The 23,144-nt window shown below is 37.2% G+C and overlaps 1 protein-coding gene across 1 annotated transcript; it reads right to left on the bottom strand.

The window, feature by feature from the left end:
• Positions 1 to 17,960: 17,960 nt before the first annotated feature.
• Positions 17,961 to 19,121, bottom strand: LOC139889102 (uncharacterized). Its single transcript, XM_071872071.1, has one exon. It carries the CDS (start codon positions 19,119 to 19,121, stop codon positions 17,961 to 17,963), a length of 1,161 nt encoding a protein of 386 aa, XP_071728172.1.
• Positions 19,122 to 23,144: the final 4,023 nt, after the last annotated feature.

Below are 23,144 nucleotides of genomic sequence, written 5' to 3'. Positions count from 1 at the left end.
GACGAAGGTATGAATTTCATCCGACGACCGTTCAGTTTACTTGTAATGTTATGATATTTATACACCATGTTTATTGCTTTTGCAGGTCCAAGCAGTTCAGCTCATCCATCAAAGCGTTTGTGCCCCAACCCGGAAGATTTTTCTCAACTAATTCCGAATATCGATGAACTTCTGAAGGTTTCTCTACCAACATTTGCCCAACAGTTTTCTTTCCTACAATCGTGTGCCCCCCAGACATTGATTCAGAAGCTTTCTTCACTTTCTCCCACCGAGGAACTATACATGGACACGCAAACAACATTGTTTAATTTTTCAAAAGATCTCAACCGCTTGCAGCTTAAATCTACTGCTCTTGCGCATCCACCTCAGCCATCACCCACAGAGACTACACTACAACAGGAAAATGCCAAACTCACTGCTCAACTTGCGGTTGCTGTAACCGTGTACAAGCAAGCGGAGGAGAAAATTAATGTGATGATGTTCAAGAGACATCAGGAGGAAGATCAGCACATGGCTGAGAAGGAATTCATGAAGTCTGAGATTGCGGCTCTTTCTGCAAAGCTTAAAGAGGCAGAGAGCCATGTCGTGTTTTTGAACGAGAGCTTTAACGACTGGATTTCAGCACAGGAGTCCTGGGGTGAAAAACACGGTGTTATAAAAGTGCAATACGACATTCTCCGTCAGGGCATTCCGACAATTGTCCAACACGCTCTCAACTGCAAAGCGGTCGAGCAACGTTTTGGTGCAGCGATGGTCGCTGCTCGTGCCTATGAGCGGACCTTGTTTTGGAATGTCATTTGCCAGGAGATGTGCGTACCTCCAGTAATTCCCCCCAATATTGCTGAGTTGCTTGTTGATAGAGCCAAAGAAAAGTATGATGAAGATTGTTCCCAACTCCAACATATTTCAATCCCCCGTCTCGAAGTTCTTGTCAATGACCCCATCATCTCTTCTCAGGAGATAATTTCTGACAAACTCGACTGAGTTTGTTAAGCTACCTTGGCTGGTTACTTTTTACCATCCATGGTGGCTTATTTTTTACCAGCGAGGGATGGGCCTTGCAGTCTCGGAGGTTTCGCATCCCTATAATATATTTTCTTTTTATGTTTACAGCGGAGTATGCGTCTGATTGCTGCATGCGAGGATGGCATACTCTCCTTAGTGTAGGGCAAACGTTCTCGCCAATTGCCACCCTTTTTTTATTAGCTTATAGCGTATATTGACATATATTAGGTCAAATTTTGGTGTTTGTCCCGCTTTTATGCTAAGCGGTTGATTTTAATATTCCCCAACTGTAATATGCTATATTCTGATTGAATATAATTTTGATGACTTTTTTGGTTAAGGTGCATTTATTGTGTTTTTACGAAATCAAAATGGCGGTTATAATGATTTCTTACAATATGATGCATTCAATAACTCATATGTGGAATAAATGCCATGATTTCATGACGGGAGAGACCCTTCAATCATTTCATGATCTTTTTATTCTTGCGTCAACAATCCAATGTTGTACGCAAAAGTAAGCAAACCAATGCTTATAAGTTTATACTCAAGACTTTTATAAAAAAATTTATAAGTATGTACGCGTATAAAATCCAATGCAAATTACCCGTACTATAGACAAACCAATGTCTATACTCAAGAGTCTTCCGGCCACGCCAATGTCTGAGTTATTTAAACAAGTAACCAAACTTGTAATTTATAGTCTAGACTGTGCAAGTCTCCGTCTTGCGCGGTGTACAAGCGTTTGAAACAAACCAATGTTTTACTACTGTCACCATTAAAAATAGTATTAGTAACCAAACTAAATTATGCCACTTGAGACTCGGAGTGTGTCCCTGTGTAGCTTAAGGGGCATGCAATCAACAAATGTAAAAAATACACAAGTTATTGGCTTAAATTGCATAATTCAATTTATTTCAAACATGTCTTTTGGCCAGCACTTAGCTGTCATGTTTACAATGGAAAATGAATAATTCACATAATAAAAACTTTAAACAGTTATGTGGGGTGATCAGTCCCTCTGCAGTTTTTCATATGTAGCACCGTTTTAGTGTCTGTGCATGTCAAGTGCGCTTTATTGCTCTTCCATCCAAACTTGCTAGTCGATACGCCCCTGTATCGCTTACGCCAATAACCTTGTAAGGTCCTTCCCACTTAGGTCCTAGCTTACCCGTATACTCTGCCCTGCTTGCTTCCTTTTTTCGCCACACCAGATCATCCAATTGGAAAGATAATGGTTGGACGCGCTTATTATAGTAGCTTGTGATTCTTTGTTTGTTGATTGCTTCTTTTATTGCCGCCATTTCTCTGCGTTCTTCAACTAAGTTTAGATTTTCACGCAGTTCTTCGCTGTTGCTACTTTCATCGAAGGATGTTATTGGCATGGTTGGCACATTTATTTCGGCGGGTATTATAGCCTCGGACCCGTACACCAAACTAAAGGGAGTTTCATTAGTTGCGCCCTTCGGAGTTGTGCGGTGCGCCCACAAAACGTTAGGCAGTTCATCTATCCAACCCCTTCGACACAATCCCAGCCTTGCTTTGATTCCTAAAACGATATCCCGATTCGTAACCTCACACTGACCATTCGCCTGAGGGTGTGCGACTGATGTAAACGTTTGTTTTATATTCAACTCCTTGCACTAGTCACTAAATGGATTTCCCTCAAACTGCGTACCATTGTCGCTTACTATTTTATTTGGTATTCCAAATTGACAGACGATGTTTTCCCATACAAAATTTCGAATTTGCTTGCCTGAAATTGTTTTTAGCGGTTTGCCTCTACCCATTTCGTGAAATAATCAATGGCCACTACCAGAAATTTTACGCCCCCTGGTCCTGCGGGGAATGGCCCCACTATGTCGATTGCCCATTTACAAAATGGCCATGGAGATGCGACCGGTTTCATAGGATGTCGTGGAGCCTTGCTTACCGGTGCATGAAGTTGGCACGATTGACACTTGCGTATTACCTCTGCGGCATCTCTGTACATTGACGGCCAGTAATATCCAAGCCGAGTTATTTTAGACGCAACTGTTTTGTGTCCCGAATGCAGTGCGCACATTCCCTCGTGTTCTTCCCGTATAATTGACTCCGCTTGAGTTGGATTGAGACACCGCAAGTGAGGCCCCAGAAAAGATTTTCTGTATAGGACTCCCTTGTCTAACAGATACATTGGTGCTTTCATCTTAATCTTTCTTGCTTCACTTGAATCTATCGGCAACGTACCTTTGGTTAGAAATTCTATAATTGGTATCATCCAACTCAGTTCTTCTTCTTCAACCCCAGCCGAAACACTGTCTTCTTCAATAGATTTTACTTTAACTTCCTCAAACCAAATTTCTTTCTTAAAATGACTGAATGTTAATGCTACTAACTTACTTAGCGCATCCGCCTTTTTATTCAGTGTCCTCAAAACCTGAGTTATCTGGAATAAATCGAAGTTGAATGCTAACTCTTGCACAAGCTTTAAGTATTTTTGCATCGACTCATCATGTGCTTTGAATATTCCATTAAATTGGTTTGCAACCAACTGCGAATCAACATATACTGATAGTTCTTTAACCTCCAGATATTTTGCTACCCGCATCCCAGATAACAATGCTTCATATTCAGCTTCATTATTTGTGACAGGGAAGTTGAATCACAGTGCGAAGGTATACTCTTCCTCTTCTGGACTTTTTAGGACTATTCCTACCCCTACGCCTTCTGGACCACAAGCCCCATCTATGTGCATTTCCCACAACTGTTCGGGCGGAGGTGGTATTTCTTTCGATTCATGCGAGACTTCGATATCTCCGGCTGTTTTAGCCAGATAATCTGTAGTGACCCGAACTTTTCCATGTTTATATATATTAATTGAGATTGATATTTACATGATTAAATGTTTCCAACATGTTAAGCAATCAAACTTGTTAAGACTTGATTAATTGAAATATGTTTCATATAGACAATTGACCACCCAAGTTGATCGGTGATTCACGAACGTTAAAACTTGTAAAAACTATATGATGACATATATATGGATATATATATATAGTTAACATGATACTATGATAAGAAAACATATCATAAAGTATATTAACAATGAACTACATATGTAAAAACAAGACTACTAACTTAATGATTTTTAAACGAGACATATATATAACGATTATCGTTGTAAAGACATTTAATGTATATATATATCATATTAAGAGATATTCATACATGATAATATCATGATAATATAATAATTTAAAATCTCATTTGATATTATAAACATTGAGTTAACAACATTTAACAAGATCGTTAACCTAAAGGTTTCAAAACAATACTTACATGTAACGACTAACGATGACTTAACGACTCAGTTAAAATGTATATACATGTAGTGTTTTAATATGTATTTATACACTTTTGAAAGACTTCAATACACTTATCAAAATACTTCTACTTAACAAAAATGCTTACAATTACATCCTCGTTCAGTTTCATCAACAATTCTACTCGTATGCACCCGTATTCGTACTCGTACAATACACAGCTTTTAGATGTATGTACTATTGGTATATACACTCCAATGATCAGCTCTTAGCAGCCCATGTGAGTCACCTAACACATGTGGGAACCATCATTTGGCAACTAGCATGAAATATCTCATAAAATTACAAAAATATGAGTAATCATTCATGACTTATTTACATGAAAACAAAATTACATATCCTTTATATCTAATCCATACACCAACGACCAAAAACACCTACAAACACTTTCATTCTTCAATTTTCTTCATCTAATTGATCTCTCTCAAGTTCTATCTTCAAGTTCTAAGTGTTCTTCATAAATTCCAAAAGTTCTAGTTTCATAAAATCAAGAATACTTTCAAGTTTGCTAGCTCACTTCCAATCTTGTAAGGTGATCATCCAATCTCAAGAAATCTTTGTTTCTTACAGTAGGTTATCATTCTAATACAAGGTAATAATCATATTCAAACTTTGGTTCAATTTCTATAACTATAACAATCTTATTTCAAGTGATGATCTTACTTGAACTTGTTTTCGTGTCATGATTCTGCTTCAAGAACTTCGAGCCATCCAAGGATCCATTGAAGCTAGATCCATTTTTCTCTTTTCCAGTAGGTTTATCCAAGGAAATTAAGGTAGTAATGATGTTCATAACATCATTCGATTCATACATATAAAGCTATCTTATTCGAAGGTTTAAACTTGTAATCACTAGAACATAGTTTAGTTAATTCTAAACTTGTTCGCAAACAAAAGTTAATCCTTCTAACTTGACTTTTAAAATCAACTAAACACATGTTCTATATCTATATGATATGCTAACTTAATGATTTAAAACCTGGAAACACGAAAAACACCGTAAAACCGGATTTACGCCTTCGTAGTAACACCGCGGGCTGTTTTGGGTTAGTTAATTAAAAACTATGATAAACTTTGATTTAAAAGTTGTTATTCTGAGAAAATGATTTTTATTATGAACATGAAACTATATCCAAAAATTATGGTTAAACTCAAAGTGGAAGTATGTTTTCTAAAATGGTCATCTAGACGTCGTTCTTTCGACTGAAATGACTACCTTTACAAAAACGACTTGTAACTTATTTTTCCGACTATAAACCTATACTTTTTCTGTTTAGATTCATAAAATAGAGTTCAATATGAAATCATAGCAATTTGATTCACTCAAAACGGATTTAAAATGAAGAAGTTATGGGTAAAACAAGATTGGATAATTTTTCTCATTTTAGCTACGTGAAAATTGGTAACAAATCTATTCCAACCATAACTTAATCAACTTGTATTGTATATTATGTAATCTTGAGATACCATAGACACGTATACAATATTTCGACCTATCATGTCGACACATCTATATATATTTCGGAACAACCATAGACACTCTATATGTGAATGTTGGAGTTAGCTATACAGGGTTGAGGTTGATTCCAAAATATATATAGTTTGAGTTGTGATCAATACTGAGATACGTATACACTGGGTCGTGGATTGATTCAAGATAATATTTATCGATTTATTTCTGTACATCTAACTGTGGACAACTAGTTATAGGTTACTAACGAGGACAGCTGACTTAATAAACTTAAAACATCAAAATATATTAAAAGTGTTGTAAATATATTTTGAACATACTTTAATATATATGTATATATTGTTATAGGTTCGTGAATCAACAGTGGCCAAGTCTTACTTCCCGACGAAGTAAAAATCTGTGAAAGTGAGTTATAGTCCCACTTTTAAAATCTAATATTTTTGGGATGAGAATACATGCAGGTTTTATAAATGATTTACAAAATAGACACAAGTACGTGAAATTACATTCTATGGTTGAATTATCAAAATCGAATATGCCCCTTTTTATTAAGTCTGGTAATCTAAGAATTAGGGAACAGATACCCTAATTGACGCGAATCCTAAAGATAGATCTATTGGGCCTAACAAACCCCATCCAAAGTACCGGATGCTTTAGTACTTCGAAATTTATATCATATCCGAAGGGTGTCCCGGAATGATGGGGATATTCTTATATATGCATCTTGTTATTGTCGGTTACCAGGTGTTCACCATATGAATGATTTTTATCTCTATGTATGGGATGTGTATTGAAATATGAAATCTTGTGGTCTATTGTTACGATTTGATATATATAGGTTAAACCTATAACTCACCATCATTTTTGTTGACGTTTAAAACATGTTTATTCTCAGGTGAATATTAAGAGCTTCCGCTGTTGCATACTAAAATAAGGACAAGATTTGGAGTCCATGTTCGTATGATATTGTGTAAAAACTGCATTCAAGAAACTGATTTCGATGTAACATATTTGTATTGTAAACCATTATGTAATGGTCGTGTGTAAACAGGATATTTTAGATTATCATTATTTGATAATCTACGTAAAGCTTTTTAAACCTTTATTTATGAAATAAAGGTTATGGTTTGTTTTAAAAATGAATGCAGTCTTTGAAAAACGTCTCATATAGAGGTCAAAACCTCGCAACGAAATCAATTAATATGGAACGTTTTTAATCAATAAGAACGGGACATTTCAGTTGGTATCAGAGCGTTGGTCTTAGAGAACCAGAAAATTTGCATTAGTGTGTCTTATCGAGTTTGTTAGGATGCATTAGTGAGTCTGGACTTCGACCGTGTTTTCTTTAAAAATGATTGCTTAACATTTTTGTTGGAAACTATATATTTTTAACATATGAATATTATGTGATATATTAATCTCTTAACGTGTTTGATATTATGTGATAGATGTCTACCTCTAGAACAAGTCCCATTGACTCACCTAATAATAATGAAGAGTCAAATGTAAATTGGAATGATTTGTGGACTGATTCACAAGTTCCCGAAGAGGAACCGGAAGAAGAGTCGGAACCGGAAGAAGAATCGGAACCGGAAGAAGAATCGGAACCGGATGAAGAAATAGAACCGGTGGGGGAAATAATAAAACGATTAAGTAAAAGAAAATCCTCAACCAACCGACCAAAGTTAATTATGGTCAATGGTGTTTCCGCCAAGGAAGCAAAATATTGGGAGGATTACCAATTCTCCGATGAATCGGATTCCGACGAGAATTCCGATGATGTTATAGAAATTACCCCAACTGAATTTAAAAAGGCAAAAGAAAATAATAAGGGAAAGGGCATAAAAATAGAGAAATCTAATTCCAACCCCGATGAACTTTATATGTATCGTCAACCCCCGAAGTCCTTAAGTTGTAACAATGACCCGGGAACCTCTAAACCACCAGGTTTTTCTAAACCAATGTGGACAACGACGGCTCGTATTAGGGGAACATCATATATCCCTAGAAACTTGGCAAAACGAACCAAAACCGAAGAAGAAGAAACGAGCGAGTCGGAATAAGATAGTTGTATTCGTGTGGTGTAATATATGTAATATAGTGTTCTTATGCTTTATGATATATGTAAAAATTGCTTGTATTAATAAGTATTTTTTTTTATGAAACTAACTCTTGTCTATTTTACAGTTTAAAAACACAAAATGGATAGACAACCCAATATTTTAAGAGACCTACCCGGAGACATGATTGATGAAATCTTGTCTAGAGTCGGCCAGAATTCTTCGGCACAACTATTTATGGCGAGATCAGTTTGTAAGACATTCGAAGAACGTTCCAAGAATGTCTTGGTTTATAAGAGACTTTCGTTTGAAAGATGGGGGATATCACATTGGGAAACCCATAAGTTACGATGTGTTTACTTTGACGCATATATTGCGGGGAACCCAAATGCTATTTTACGCAACGGGTTAAGAAATTATTTTGACTCAATATATCCGAATATTGGACTTCGTGATTTAGAAAAAAGCGGCTAACATGCAACATAAAGAAGCATGTTATGCTTACGGATTAGTAATGTTCGCTTCTCACCAAAGTGAGAACAAGAACATCGGGCTACAACTATTAAACAAAACGTTTCCACAAGTGACGGAGTCGCTAATTGGGGTAAGAAATGAGGTTTTTAGATTGTTACGGGACTGTTGGACATTACGTAACCCTCGTCCCTTTGACGACGTTACAACACGCTGTCTTATCAACGGCCATAACGGTTATGTTGCACAAGACCAAGGATGGGAAGTAGTCCTAGTAAAACCAGAATGCATGACTTGTTTCTGGACGTATGAATTACGTGTCTTTATTGCCTTTGCCGAACGACTTGTGTACTAGCTAGAATTGTCTTCACAACTATCTTGTATCAAAGTTATTGTGTGCTATATTTCATGCTTTATGTAAAATAAGCGGTATTGTAAGTTTGTAAAATATTGTATAAAAGTTTGAACGCGAAATATTATTACAATCAGTTTTTCATATAGAATTGTAGTAGTTGAATTGTATATTAGCTACTAAGTATGAACTTAACGGGTAGGTACTACCCGAATTTAAACTTATAAAACGCTAATATGAAGAAAAAGCTTTTATAAATGAGTTCATATTATGCTACGAAATACTATTAACTACTCTTAATATTCTGTATGATTAACTTGTTCCATTTAACTATTTTGAAGGAAATGGCACCGACTACTCGACACACCGTGAATATGAATGAAGAGGAATTCCGTACTTTTCTAGCTTCAAACATAGCCGCAGTACAGGCTGCGCTACATACCAACAATAACCTTGGATCTAGCAGTACAGGAAATCGTGTAGGATGCACCTACAAAGAATTCACTGCCTGCAAACCTTTGGAATTTGATGGAACCGAAGGACCGATCGGATTGAAACGGTGGACCGAGAAGGTTGAATCGGTGTTTGCCATAAGTAAGTGTACTGAAGAGGACAAAGTGAAGTACGCTACGCATACCTTCACAGGTTCTGCGTTAACATGGTGGAATACCTATCTAGAGCAAGTGGGACAAGATGATGCGTACGCACTACCGTGGTCAGCATTCAAGCACTTGATGAACGAGAAGTACCGTCCCAGAACCGAGGTCAATAAGCTCAAGACAGAACTTAGAGGGTTACGAACCCAAGGATTTGATATTACCACGTACGAAAGACGACTCACAGAATTGTGCCTATTGTGTCCGGGAGCATTCGAAGATGAGGAAGAGAAGATCGACGCGTTTGTGAAAGGATTACCGGAAAGAATCCAAGAAGATATAAGTTCACACGAGCCCGCCTCCATACAACAGGCATGTAGAATGGCTCACAAACTAGTGAACCAGATTGAAGAAAGAATTAAAGAACAGACTGCTGAAGAGGCCAATGTGAAGCAAGTCAAAAGAAAGTGGGAGGAAAACGGTGATAAGAATCACCAATACAACAACAACAGTAATTACAACAATAATCGCAACAATTATCCCAACAATCGCAACATCAATCGCAACTACAACAAACGGCCCAACAACAACAACAACAACAACAACAACAGCAACTACAACAATCATCCCAACAACAACAATAACCGCAACAACAACAACAATCAGAAGCAGCTATGCCAAAGGTGTGAAAAGAATCACTCGGGGTTCTGCACCAAATTTTTCAACAAGTGTAAAAGAAATGGTCATAGCGCGGCGAAGTGTGAGGTCTACGGACCAGGGGCTAATAGAACGAAAGGAACAAATGGTGTCGGAACGAGTAATGGCGGAGCAAGTAGTGTCGGAGCAAGTTATGCCAATGTAGTTTGTTATAAATGTGGAAAACCAGGCCACATTATTAGAAATTGCCCGAACCAGGAGAACACGAATGGACAAGGCCGTGGAAGAGTTTTCAATATTAATGCGATAGAGGCACAGGAAGACCCGGAGCTTGTTACGGGTACGTTTCTTATTGACAATAAATCTGCTTACGTTTTATTTGATTCGGGTGCGGATAGAAGCTATATGAGTAGAGATTTTTGTGCTAAATTAAGTTGTCCATTGACGCCTTTGGATAGTAAATTTTTACTCGAATTAGCAAATGGTAAATTAATTTCAGCAGATAATATATGTCGGAATCGAGAAATTAAACTGGTTAGCGAAACATTTAAGATTGATTTGATACCAGTAGAGTTAGGGAGTTTTGATGTGATAATCGGTATGGACTGGTTGAAAGAAGTGAAAGCGGAGATCGTTTGTTACAAAAATGCAATTCGCATTATACGAGAAAAAGGAAAACCCTTAATGGTGTACGGAGAAAAGGGCAACACGAAGCTACATCTTATTAGTAATTTGAAGGCACAAAAACTAATAAGAAAAGGTTGCTATGCTGTTCTAGCACACGTCGAGAAAGTACAAACTGAAGAAAAGAGCATCAATGATGTTCCCGTCGCAAAAGAATTTCCTGATGTATTTCCGAAAGAATTACCGGGATTACCCCCACATCGATCCGTTGAATTTCAAATAGATCTTGTACCAGGAGCTGCACCAATAGCTCGTGCTCCTTACAGACTCGCACCCAGCGAGATGAAAGAACTACAAAGCCAATTACAAGAACTTTTAGAGCGTGGTTTCATTCGACCAAGCACATCACCGTGGGGAGCTCCTGTTTTGTTTGTCAAGAAGAAAGATGGTACATTCAGGTTGTGTATCGACTACCGAGAGTTGAACAAACTTACCATCAAGAACCGCTACCCACTACCGAGAATCGATGACTTATTTGATCAACTACAAGGCTCGTCTGTTTATTCAAAGATTGACTTACGTTCCGGGTATCATCAAATGCGGGTGAAAGAAGATGATATTCCAAAGACTGCTTTCAGAACACGTTACGGTCATTACGAGTTTATGGTCATGCCGTTTGGTTTAACTAATGCACCAGCTGTGTTCATGGACCTTATGAACCGAGTGTGTGGACCATACCTTGACAAGTTTGTCATTGTTTTCATTGATGACATCCTTATTTACTCAAAGAATGACCAAGAACACGGTGAACATTTGAGAAAGGTGTTAGAAGTATTGAGGAAGGAAGAATTGTACGCTAAGTTTTCAAAGTGTGCATTTTGGTTGGAAGAAGTTCAATTCCTCGGTCACATAGTGAACAAAGAAGGTATTAAGGTGGATCCGACAAAGATAGAAACTGTTGAAAAGTGGGAAACCCCAAAAACTCCGAAACACATACGCCAGTTTTTAGGACTAGCTGGTTACTACAGAAGGTTCATCCAAGACTTTTCCAGAATAGCAAAACCCTTGACTGCATTAACGCATAAAGGGAAGAAATTTGAATGGAATGATGAACAAGAGAAAGCGTTTCAGTTATTGAAGAAAAAGCTAACTACGGCACCTATATTGTCATTGCCTGAAGGGAATGATGATTTTGTGATTTATTGTGATGCATCAAAGCAAGGTCTCGGTTGTGTATTAATGCAACGAACGAAGGTGATTGCTTATGCGTCTAGACAATTGAAGATTCACGAACAAAATTATACGACGCATGATTTGGAATTAGGCGCGGTTGTTTTTGCATTAAAGACTTGGAGGCACTACTTATATGGGGTCAAAAGTATTATATATACCGACCACAAAAGTCTTCAACACATATTTAATCAGAAACAACTGAATATGAGGCAGCGTAGGTGGATTGAATTATTAAATGATTACGACTTTGAGATTCGTTACCACCCGGGGAAGGCAAATGTGGTAGCCGATGCCTTGAGCAGGAAGGACAGAGAACCCATTCGAGTAAAATCTATGAATATAATGATTCATAATAACATTACTACTCAAATAAAGGAGGCGCAACAAGGAGTTTTAAAAGAGGGAAATTTAAAGGATGAAATACCCAAAGGATTGGAGAAGCATCTTAATATTCGGGAAGACGGAACCCGGTATAGGGCTGAAAGGATTTGGGTACCAAAATTTGGAGATATGAGAGAAATGGTACTTAGAGAAGCTCATAAAACCAGATACTCAATACATCCTGGAACGGGGAAGATGTACAAGGATCTCAAGAAACATTTTTGGTGGCCGGGTATGAAAGCCGATGTTGCTAAATACGTAGGAGAATGTTTGACGTGTTCTAAGGTCAAAGCTGAGCATCAGAAACCATCAGGTCTACTTCAACAACCCGAAATCCCGGAATGGAAATGGGAAAACATTACCATGGATTTCATCACTAAATTGCCAAGGACTGCAAGTGGTTTTGATACTATTTGGGTAATAGTTGATCGTCTCACCAAATCAGCACACTTCCTACCAATAAGAGAAGATGACAAGATGGAGAAGTTAGCACGACTGTATTTGAAGGAAGTCGTCTCCAGACATGGAATACCAATCTCTATTATCTCTGATAGGGATGGCAGATTTATTTCAAGATTCTGGCAGACATTACAGCAAGCATTAGGAACTCGTCTAGACATGAGTACTGCCTATCATCCACAAACTGATGGGCAGAGCGAAAGGACGATACAAACGCTTGAAGACATGCTACGAGCATGTGTTATTGATTTCGGAAACAGTTGGGATCGACATCTACCGTTAGCAGAATTTTCCTACAACAACAGCTACCATTCAAGCATTGAGATGGCGCCGTTTGAAGCACTTTATGGTAGAAAGTGCAGGTCTCCGATTTGTTGGAGTGAAGTGGGGGATAGACAGATTACGGGTCCGGAGATTATACAAGAAACTACCGAGAAGATCATCCAAATTCAACAATGGTTGAAAACCGCCCAAAGTCGACAAAAGAGCTACGCTGACATTAAAAGAAAAGATATAGAATTTGAAATTGGAGAGATGGTCATGCTTAAAGTTGCACCTTGGAAAGGCGTTGTTCGATTTGGTAAACGAGGGAAATTAAATCCAAGGTATATTGGACCATTCAAGATTATTGATCGTATCGGACCAGTAGCTTACCAACTAGAGTTACCTCAACAACTCGAGGCTGTACATAACACTTTCCACGTCTCGAATTTAAAGAAATGTTTTGCTAAAGAAGATCTCACTATTCCGTTAGATGAAATCCAAATCAACGAAAACTTCAATTCATCGAAGAACCCGTCGAAATAATGGATCGTGAGGTTAAAAGACTTAAGCAAAACAAGATACCAATTGTTAAGGTTCGATGGAATGCTCGTAGAGGACCCGAGTTCACCTGGGAGCGTGAAGATCAGATGAAGAAGAAATACCCGCATCTATTTCCAGAAGATTCGTCAACACCTTCAACAGCTTAAAATTTCGGGACGAAATTTATTTAACGGGTAGGTACTGTAGTGACCCGAACTTTTCCATGTTTATATATATTAATTGAGATTGATATTTACATGATTAAATGTTTCCAACATGTTAAGCAATCAAACTTGTTAAGACTTGATTAATTGAAATATGTTTCATATAGACAATTGACCACCCAAGTTGATCGGTGATTCACGAACGTTAAAACTTGTAAAAACTATATGATGACATATATATGGATATATATATAGTTAACATGATACTATGATAAGAAAACATATCATAAAGTATATTAACAATGAACTACATATGTAAAAACAAGACTACTAACTTAATGATTTTTAAACGAGACATATATATAACGATTATCGTTGTAAAGACATTTAATGTATATATATCATATTAAGAGATATTCATACATGATAATATCATGATAATATAATAATTTAAAATCTCATTTGATATTATAAACATTGAGTTAACAACATTTAACAAGATCGTTAACCTAAAGGTTTCAAAACAACACTTACATGTAACGACTAACGATGACTTAACAACTCAGTTAAAATGTATATACATGTAGTGTTTTAATATGTATTTATACACTTTGGAAAGACTTCAATACACTTATCAAAATACTTCTACTTAACAAAAATGCTTACAATTACATCCTCGTTCAGTTTCATCAACAATTCTACTCGTATGCACCCGTATTCGTACTCGTACAATACACAGCTTTTAGATGTATGTACTATTGGTATATACACTCCAATGATCAGCTCTTAGCAGCCCATGTGAGTCACCTAACACATGTGGGAACCATCATTTGGCAACTAGCATGAAATATCTCATAAAATTACAAAAATATGAGTAATCATTCATGACTTATTTACATGAAAACAAAATTACATATCCTTTATATCTAATCCATACACCAACGACCAAAAACACCTACAAACACTTTCATTCTTCAATTTTCTTCATCTAATTGATCTCTCTCAAGTTCTATCTTCAAGTTCTAAGTGTTCTTCATAAATTCCAAAAGTTCTAGTTTCATAAAATCAAGAATACTTTCAAGTTTGCTAGCTCACTTCCAATCTTGTAAGGTGATCATCCAATCTCAAGAAATCTTTGTTTCTTACAGTAGGTTATCATTCTAATACAAGGTAATAATCATATTCAAACTTTGGTTCAATTTCTATAACTATAACAATCTTATTTCAAGTGATGATCTTACTTGAACTTGTTTTCGTGTCATGATTCTGCTTCAAGAACTTCGAGCCATCCAAGGATCCATTGAAGCTAGATCCATTTTTTTCTTTTCCAGTAGGTTTATCCAAGGAAATTAAGGTAGTAATGATGTTCATAACATCATTCGATTCATACATATAAAGCTATCTTATTCGAAGGTTTAAACTTGTAATCACTAGAACATAGTTTAGTTAATTCTAAACTTGTTCGCAAACAAAAGTTAATCCTTCTAACTTGACTTTTAAAATCAACTAAACACATGTTCTATATCTATATGATATGCTAACTTAATGATTTAAAACCTGGAAACACGAAAAACACCGTAAAACTGGATTTACGCCGTCGTAGTAACACCGCGGGCTGTTTTGGGTTAGTTAATTAAAAACTATGATAAACTTTGATTTAAAAGTTGTTATTCTGAGAAAATGATTTTTATTATGAACATGAAACTATATCCAAAAATTATGGTTAAACTCAAAGTGGAAGTATGTTTTCTAAAATGGTCATCTAGACGTCGTTCTTTCGACTGAAATGACTACCTTTACAAAAACGACTTGTAACTTATTTTTCCGACTATAAACCTATACTTTTTCTGTTTAGATTCATAAAATAGAGTTCAATATGAAATCATAGCAATTTGATTCACTCAAAACGGATTTAAAATGAAGAAGTTATGGGTAAAACAAGATTGGATAATTTTTCTCATTTTAGCTACGTGAAAATTGGTAACAAATCTATTCCAACCATAACTTAATCAACTTGTATTGTATATTATGTAATCTTGAGATACCATAGACACGTATACAATGTTTCGACCTATCATGTCGACACATCTATATATATTTCGGAACAACCATAGACACTCTATATGTGAATGTTGGAGTTAGCTATACAGGGTTGAGGTTGATTCCAAAATATATATAGTTTGAGTTGTGATCAATACTGAGATACGTATACACTGGGTCGTGGATTGATTCAAGATAATATTTATCGATTTATTTCTGTATATCTAACTGTGGACAACTAGTTATAGGTTACTAACGAGGACAGCTGACTTAATAAACTTAAAACATCAAAATATATTAAAAGTGTTGTAAATATATTTTGAACATACTTTAATATATATGTATATATTGTTATAGGTTCGTGAATCAACAGTGGCCAAGTCTTACTTCCCGACGAAGTAAAAATCTGTGAAAGTGAGTTATAGTCCCACTTTTAAAATCTAATATTTTTGGGATGAGAATACATGCAGGTTTTATAAATGATTTACAAAATAGACACAAGTACGTGAAATTACATTCTATGGTTGAATTATCAAAATCGAATATGCCCCTTTTTATTAAGTCTGGTAATCTAAGAATTAGGGAACAGACACCCTAATTGACGCGAATCCTAAAGATAGATCTATTGGGCCTAACAAACCCCATCCAAAGTACCGGATGCTTTAGTACTTCGAAATTTATATCATATCCGAAGGGTGTCCCGGAATGATGGGGATATTCTTATATATGCATCTTGTTATTGTCGGTTACCAGGTGTTCACCATATGAATGATTTTTATCTCTATGTATGGGATGTGTATTGAAATACGAAATCTTGTGGTCTATTGTTACGATTTGATATATATAGGTTAAACCTATAACTCACCAACATTTTTGTTGACGTTTAAAACATGTTTATTCTCAGGTGAATATTAAGAGCTTCCGCTGTTGCATACTAAAATAAGGACAAGATTTGGAGTCCATGTTCGTATGATATTGTGTAAAAACTGCATTCAAGAAACTGATTTCGATGTAACATATTTGTATTGTAAACCATTATGTAATGGTCGTGTGTAAACAGGATATTTTAGATTATCATTATTTGATAATCTACGTAAAGCTTTTTAAACCTTTATTTATGAAATAAAGGTTATGGTTTGTTTTAAAAATGAATGCAGTCTTTGAAAAACGTCTCATATAGAGGTCAAAACCTCGCAACGAAATCAATTAATATGGAACGTTTTTAATCAATAAGAACGGGACATTTCATAATCTGCTAGGACTTGTCCTTTTACCGCACTTCGTGGTGAGAAACTTATTTCATGCTCTCCCAATTCAATAGCCCATTTGGCCATGCGACCAGAATTTTCTGGTTTATATAGCACCTGCTCAACAAGTATCAGCGAATGTGAATTTGCTAGAACTTATCAAGCAATTTTGTGTTTATTGACAACAAATAGTTGTTTGTCATACCTGCTTTATCGGATGATCTATTAGGACCCTTATTGGGTGCGCTTGGAAATATCTCCGCAAGGGCCTAGCCGTATACATGAGTGCATAAACCAGTTTTAAGATTGCAGGATAATTTAATTCGCTCCCTATCAAAGCTTTGCTAACAAAATACACAGGCATTTGCACCTGTTCGCATAGCATATTTATATAATTTTAAATGCCTATTGATTGAAGATTAGCTATATTTAATTTTTATAGTACGTACCTGTCCTCTGTCCGCTATCAACACTGAACTTATTGCTTCCTTCGATGCCGCTAAGTACAGTATCAACGTTTCTCCAGCAATTGGCGCAGTCATTGTTGGCAGCTCCTTCAGCAACTTTTTCATTTCTTGAAATGCCACTTATGCTTCCTTCATCCACTTGAAGTCCGTTTTCTTCAAGCAATTCTTTAATGTTCCAAAAAAGGGGAGTGACCGCTCTACGGATTTGGATAGGAACCTTGTCAAGGCCGCAAACTTACCCGTTAAGCTTTGCACTTCTTTTTTATTTCTTGGTGACGGCATATTTTCGATTGCCTCTATTTTCTTTGGATTTGCAAGTATCCCTTGCTCAGTTATTATATGACCAAGAAACTTCCCTTCTTCTTCTCCAAAACTGCACTTCGACGGGTTAAGCTTCATATTAATCTTTCTTAACGACGCAAACGTTTCTAATATGTCCTCCAACAAACCTTGTTCTGTTGTGCTTTTTATGACCAGGTCGTCAACATATGCTTCTAAATTTCTTCCAATCTGACCTTTGAAAGCTTCATCTATTACCCGTTGTTAAGTTGCTCCAGCATTGTTTTAACCGAATGACATCTTGGTATAGCAGTATATGCCCTGGCTTGTGTGAAAAGCAGTCTTATCCTCATCATCCGCTGCCATCTGTATTTGATGGTATCCTTTGTACGCATCTAGGAAACATTTGTATCGGAAGCCAGCTAACGATTCAACTTTCCAGTCTATTTCTGGCAGTGGATAATTGTCCTTAGGGCAAGCTTTATTAATATCCGTGAAGTCAACACACATACGCCAAGACCCATCAGGCTTTTTTACCAACACTGGGTTTGCTACCCACGTTTGATACCTTACTTCTCGCAAGATGTTTGCTTTGACCAACTTGTCGACTTCTGCTTTCAACCATTCGCTTCTTTCAGGAGCCATGCCGTGTTTCTTTTGTCGTACTGGCGTCAGACTAGGATTTGCGTTAAGCTTGTGTTCAGCAATTTCCCTTGGTACACCCATCATGTCCGCTTCTTTCCATGCAAAGACGGCCGTATTAGAAGCTAATATATTACGAAGCTTAAATTTTCTCTCATCAGACAATCCTCTGCCAATTTTAATTTTTTGTTCTGGGTGTCGCGAGTTTGCGATGATCATGCAGCTTCGAATTTGCTCGGTCTCACTAGGCTGTTGCTCTGCTTGTTCTACGGCCGCGATACTTGCATCTTGCGTTTCTGACCTTATCGTTGCAATCCCTAGCGGTGTTGGGAACTTGATAAGGCCATGTACCGTGGAAGGGATAGCTGCTAATTTTTGCAAAGTCGTGCGCCCTAAAAGCGCATTATATTTTGAGTAGGACCTTACGACGACAAATTCTACTGTCGTACTTCTCACTAATTCCTTATTATCATCGTCCACCAGCTCCAGCTCTAATTCAATGATCCCGATTGGCCTTGCGGACTCACCAGAAAATCCTGATAACGCAGTGTTAGGAGCCACTAGCTTGGCTCGCACAACCCCTGGTAACAAGCGGAAACAGTGCTCGTACATTATATCAACACCGCAACCGGTGTCTACATGCAATCGCTTGATGATATACCCGTAATTTTTTACACGTCCTTTAATTGTAACGGGCGCATCTGAGGGTTCCTGTGCTATGGCCGAGAATGTGATGGGAGTATTTTCCCATTCCTCAGATACCTCTAACTTGCGCCTCTGATTTATCGGTCCGCTGGTTACCATGTTTATGGTTTTATCCATTTCCTTTCCCTCATTCTTCTTTTGCCACGGATATTCTTTTTCTCCCTTTGGCTTGTTGGCTTGTGCTCATGCGCTTTTCTTCAAGTGTTGCAATCTTCCTTTTTTGAGTTCAACAACAACTCTTTCAATTAAATGCCGACATTCATTGGTCTCATGACCGTAATCATCGTGAAAATCACAAAATTTGCTTCTGTCTCTGTTTCCATAATACTTTGACAAAGGCACCGGGGGGTCGAAGATTTTGCACACTGCCTCTGTAGCCAAAATTTCTTTTGGTGTTTTGGTGAGGTCTTTTATTAACGCAACATTTTCAGCATGGCTGCTTTTGAACCTCTGGCTTCCTCCCCCTTTATTGTTGTTGAACTTGCGATACTTATCATTATGATAGGTACCACCCCTAGGTTGACCATTACCACTATAACGTTTACCCGGCTCCGAATCTCTTCCCTGCACTCGATAATAATCATCATCGATGTCCATGTTTGAAGAGGTATTTTTGTAATTATGCTTTATATCTTCTTGTGCCCGCATGTAGTCATGCGTTTCTTTTACGGCTTCCGCGAAAGTTTCGGGCACTCTTCTTCGTAACCGTTGCCACAAAGACAGGTGTCTGTCAGTATCTATACAATGAATAAAGCCGGATACCTTCTGGCTTTCTGGAAAATCTTGTATCTTAACCACCTCTTTGGTATATCTGTCTATTATTTCTCCCAAACTCTCTTTCGATTTCTGCTTAATGTCGTGACATCCAACATGTGTTCTTTTGCGTGCGCACAAATTGTGAAAGTTCAATAAAAATCTTGAGCGCAAATCCGCAAAACCTGAAATGCTTTGGGCTGGAAAATTATTGAACCATTCCCTTGCCACTCCTTGCAACACTATTGGTAGCATATGACATGCTACCGCATCACCCCAACTGTGTGTTCTTGTAGTTCCTTTAAATTTTTGTAAAATGTCATCCGGATCTGATAACCCATCATAACTTCCGAGTGTTAGTGGCAACACCGGTGCGACTGTGAAGGGATGATTAGCGATGTGCGGCACAAACTTTTCTATTGTAGGGGCCAACTCAAGACTTTGCTTAGCTTTTTGCCCCTGCATCACTGCAAACCAATTGCTCATAAACTCTTGTACCCGTGCTGGCTCATTGAAAGCGGGTGCCAAATGTGGAGGCGCGACTTGCTGTAATTGAGATATAAAGCTATTTGACTGGGGTGCAGCATAGTGTGTTCCGCTATATTGATTGTTTGCAACAGTATGGACTGATTGCGGAGACGCACGCGCCGTTGACCTTTGTTGTGGTGTCAGCATGATGTATGAACCATCTGGATTTCTCAGACCCATCTGCCTGATTCTTTCCTGGGCTTTCTCGGTAGTAACCCTTTCAATCGGTGTTTCGGGTTCAACCGAGGTGATAATTGGTATTGAACCCACACAGGTAGTTTTAACTTTAAAGCCTGGTGGAACCGATTCGCTTGGAGAACCAAAGCTCAGGATTTTTGGTGACAGATCCTCGAATGGCTTAAAACCAGTTCCCGTTTCCAGTAAACTTCCATCGGGAGTGTGCTACCATCCCTTAGATGACTCATTCAGGACAGTTTCTGATGTAACCGGCCCTGTTCCCACACTTGGTGTTTATGGAGGCTTTGATGTGCCTTTGGTTGGTGCGGGCGCCGTCGACAGTGTGTTCGTAACAGTCGCCATAGGTGTTTGAAACCCTGGACTTCCTTGAGAGTCCGATCGCCCTTGATTCTTTGCACTCTTACTTCCTCCACCCATTCTTGCTAACAATAAAAAACCTGAAAGTGACCGATTAGTTAAACAAAAAAGCTTTATGGAAAAAAGGTACGAAATCATATACAACATAAATTCCAATCTTCTTTGTTTCATGTAACTGGTCTCACGGATGGCGCCAAATGATCAAGCATATTTTCACGGGGTCAAGGTGAACCTACACTTGAGTGCATAAAAGGGGTTTAAGGACTAACAATATTCGAACCTCCAACGCTTAGTCGTGGATAACCCACATCGGTATCATTTCGATGCCGACAGGGTGGCCGATTTGAGAGTCCACCAACAACCTAGCATACGAGGTTGAGTGGCCCAAAGACATGAAGGTTTTATAGTTCAACACATACCTGAAAGTCTTTAGAGATCGTAAAAAGCTTTGTTCGTACGATGGAGATTTGTATGCTGTAGTTTACGTATGAGTAAACAAGTGAATGTATATATATTTAGGGTTTATGAGCTATGTATTTATAGGCTCACAAATTAGGGTTTCAGTAGAATCTTTTCTCTAATTAAATGCAATCTCATCCTTAACTAACTTTCGTTATTTAAGGAAGAGAATTCGACTTGATTATACCGTACATTCTTCTAGAATGTACCGGACCCCTGTGCAAGTATACGAAACTCGCATCAGATGGTATAGGTGCATAGGGTGCGACTATACCCGTGTCATAGGCCGTATATGGTAGTTTAGGGCTTTGGATGCGCATCCGCACAATCTTGCGGATATGCGTATCATTATCACTCAAATTTCGGACGAAATTTCTTTAACGGGTAGGTACTGTAGTGACCCGGAAAATTTCGACTAATTTTAAATCAAACTTTCGATATGATTTAATATTTTTGACACGATAAGAAAAGTCTGTTAGGTTGAGTCTCAAAAATTTTGAACTGTTTCATGTATACATTTACCCTTCGACTGCTCTCGACGATTCACGAACCACTATTTGTAATTAGATACATTATGTGTGCGAGGCGTACTAGGAAATAGTTATATTTTTACTACAAAATACTATTAAATACGATACAATTTTACACAAGTGATTTATTTATTTATAGAGTGGATATACCTAAACCTTGCTACAACACTTATAGGCAGTGTACCTAATCGTACAGTAGTGTAGTTTTTAGTAAGTCCGGTTCGTCCACAGGGAACTCTAGCCAAGTTTAACGCTATATTTTTTTAACTTATAATTGTAAAAATACAAAAATATATATAAGTAGTATTATTATTATAAAAGGGGATTTTTACCGTTTAATGACCGGTTTGTCGATTTTAAAACTTTAGTCACTGTTAAAACCTAATGTAAGAAAAAAAAATATAACTTAATTTAAAGCGTAAAGTAAAAGATAATAATGAAATGGCGATAAATAAAAGTGCGATAAATAAAAAGTATGATAATTAAAAGTGCAATTAAATACGAAATAAAGGAAATTAAATATCAAATAAAGGAATTATGCTAATTTAAACTTCCGTAATCATGATGTTCGACGTGTTGTTTTTTAGTTTATTCCCATGGGTTAATTGTCCTTTGTCCTGGATTATTCGATATGTCCATACGGATTTGTCCATAATAGTCCATCAGTCATAATCATAAAGTGCGAGAGTCTTCGTCAAATTATTCTTATTCCCGAAGTCAAATATTCCAACTAATTGGGGATTCGAATTGTAACAAGGTCTTAATACTTTGTTTAATGAATACACCAGGTTATCGACTGCGTGTAGAAAAGGTTTTACTACTTTGTTAACAATTACACCAATTACCCTTGAATGTAATCCACCCCTGTTTTAACTAATCCATTAGCTATTAATCCAGTCCCGTGTCCGGTAAAATGAAAAATTATTGGTATTTATAGATATCCCGCCCACCGTGCCCAGTCAAGCGTATGTGGTTATATATAAATACGTCAAATTATAAGTCTATATATTAAATCAACTAGGTATCATTTAGTTAATATAAAGCCCATTAATAGCCCATAGTCTAATTTCCACAAGTGTCGTTCTTTTGTCCAAATCCCAATTATGGTACAAAGCCCAATTACCCAATTTTAATATTTAGCCCAACATCACGATTACTTCGGCATTAAATAAGCATAATAATAACTTAGCTACGAGACATTAATTTAAAAAGGTTGAACATAACTTATAATGATTAATAATAGCGTAGCGTTACACGGACAGAATTTCGACTTACACCCTTACAACATTCGCTAACA

This window comes from Rutidosis leptorrhynchoides, chromosome 2, assembly GCF_046630445.1.
Source record: "Rutidosis leptorrhynchoides isolate AG116_Rl617_1_P2 chromosome 2, CSIRO_AGI_Rlap_v1, whole genome shotgun sequence".
Lineage (NCBI taxonomy): Eukaryota > Viridiplantae > Streptophyta > Magnoliopsida > Asterales > Asteraceae > Rutidosis > Rutidosis leptorrhynchoides.
Note: the sequence above shows the minus strand (reverse complement) of the source record. Positions and strands in the feature narration are given on the sequence as shown.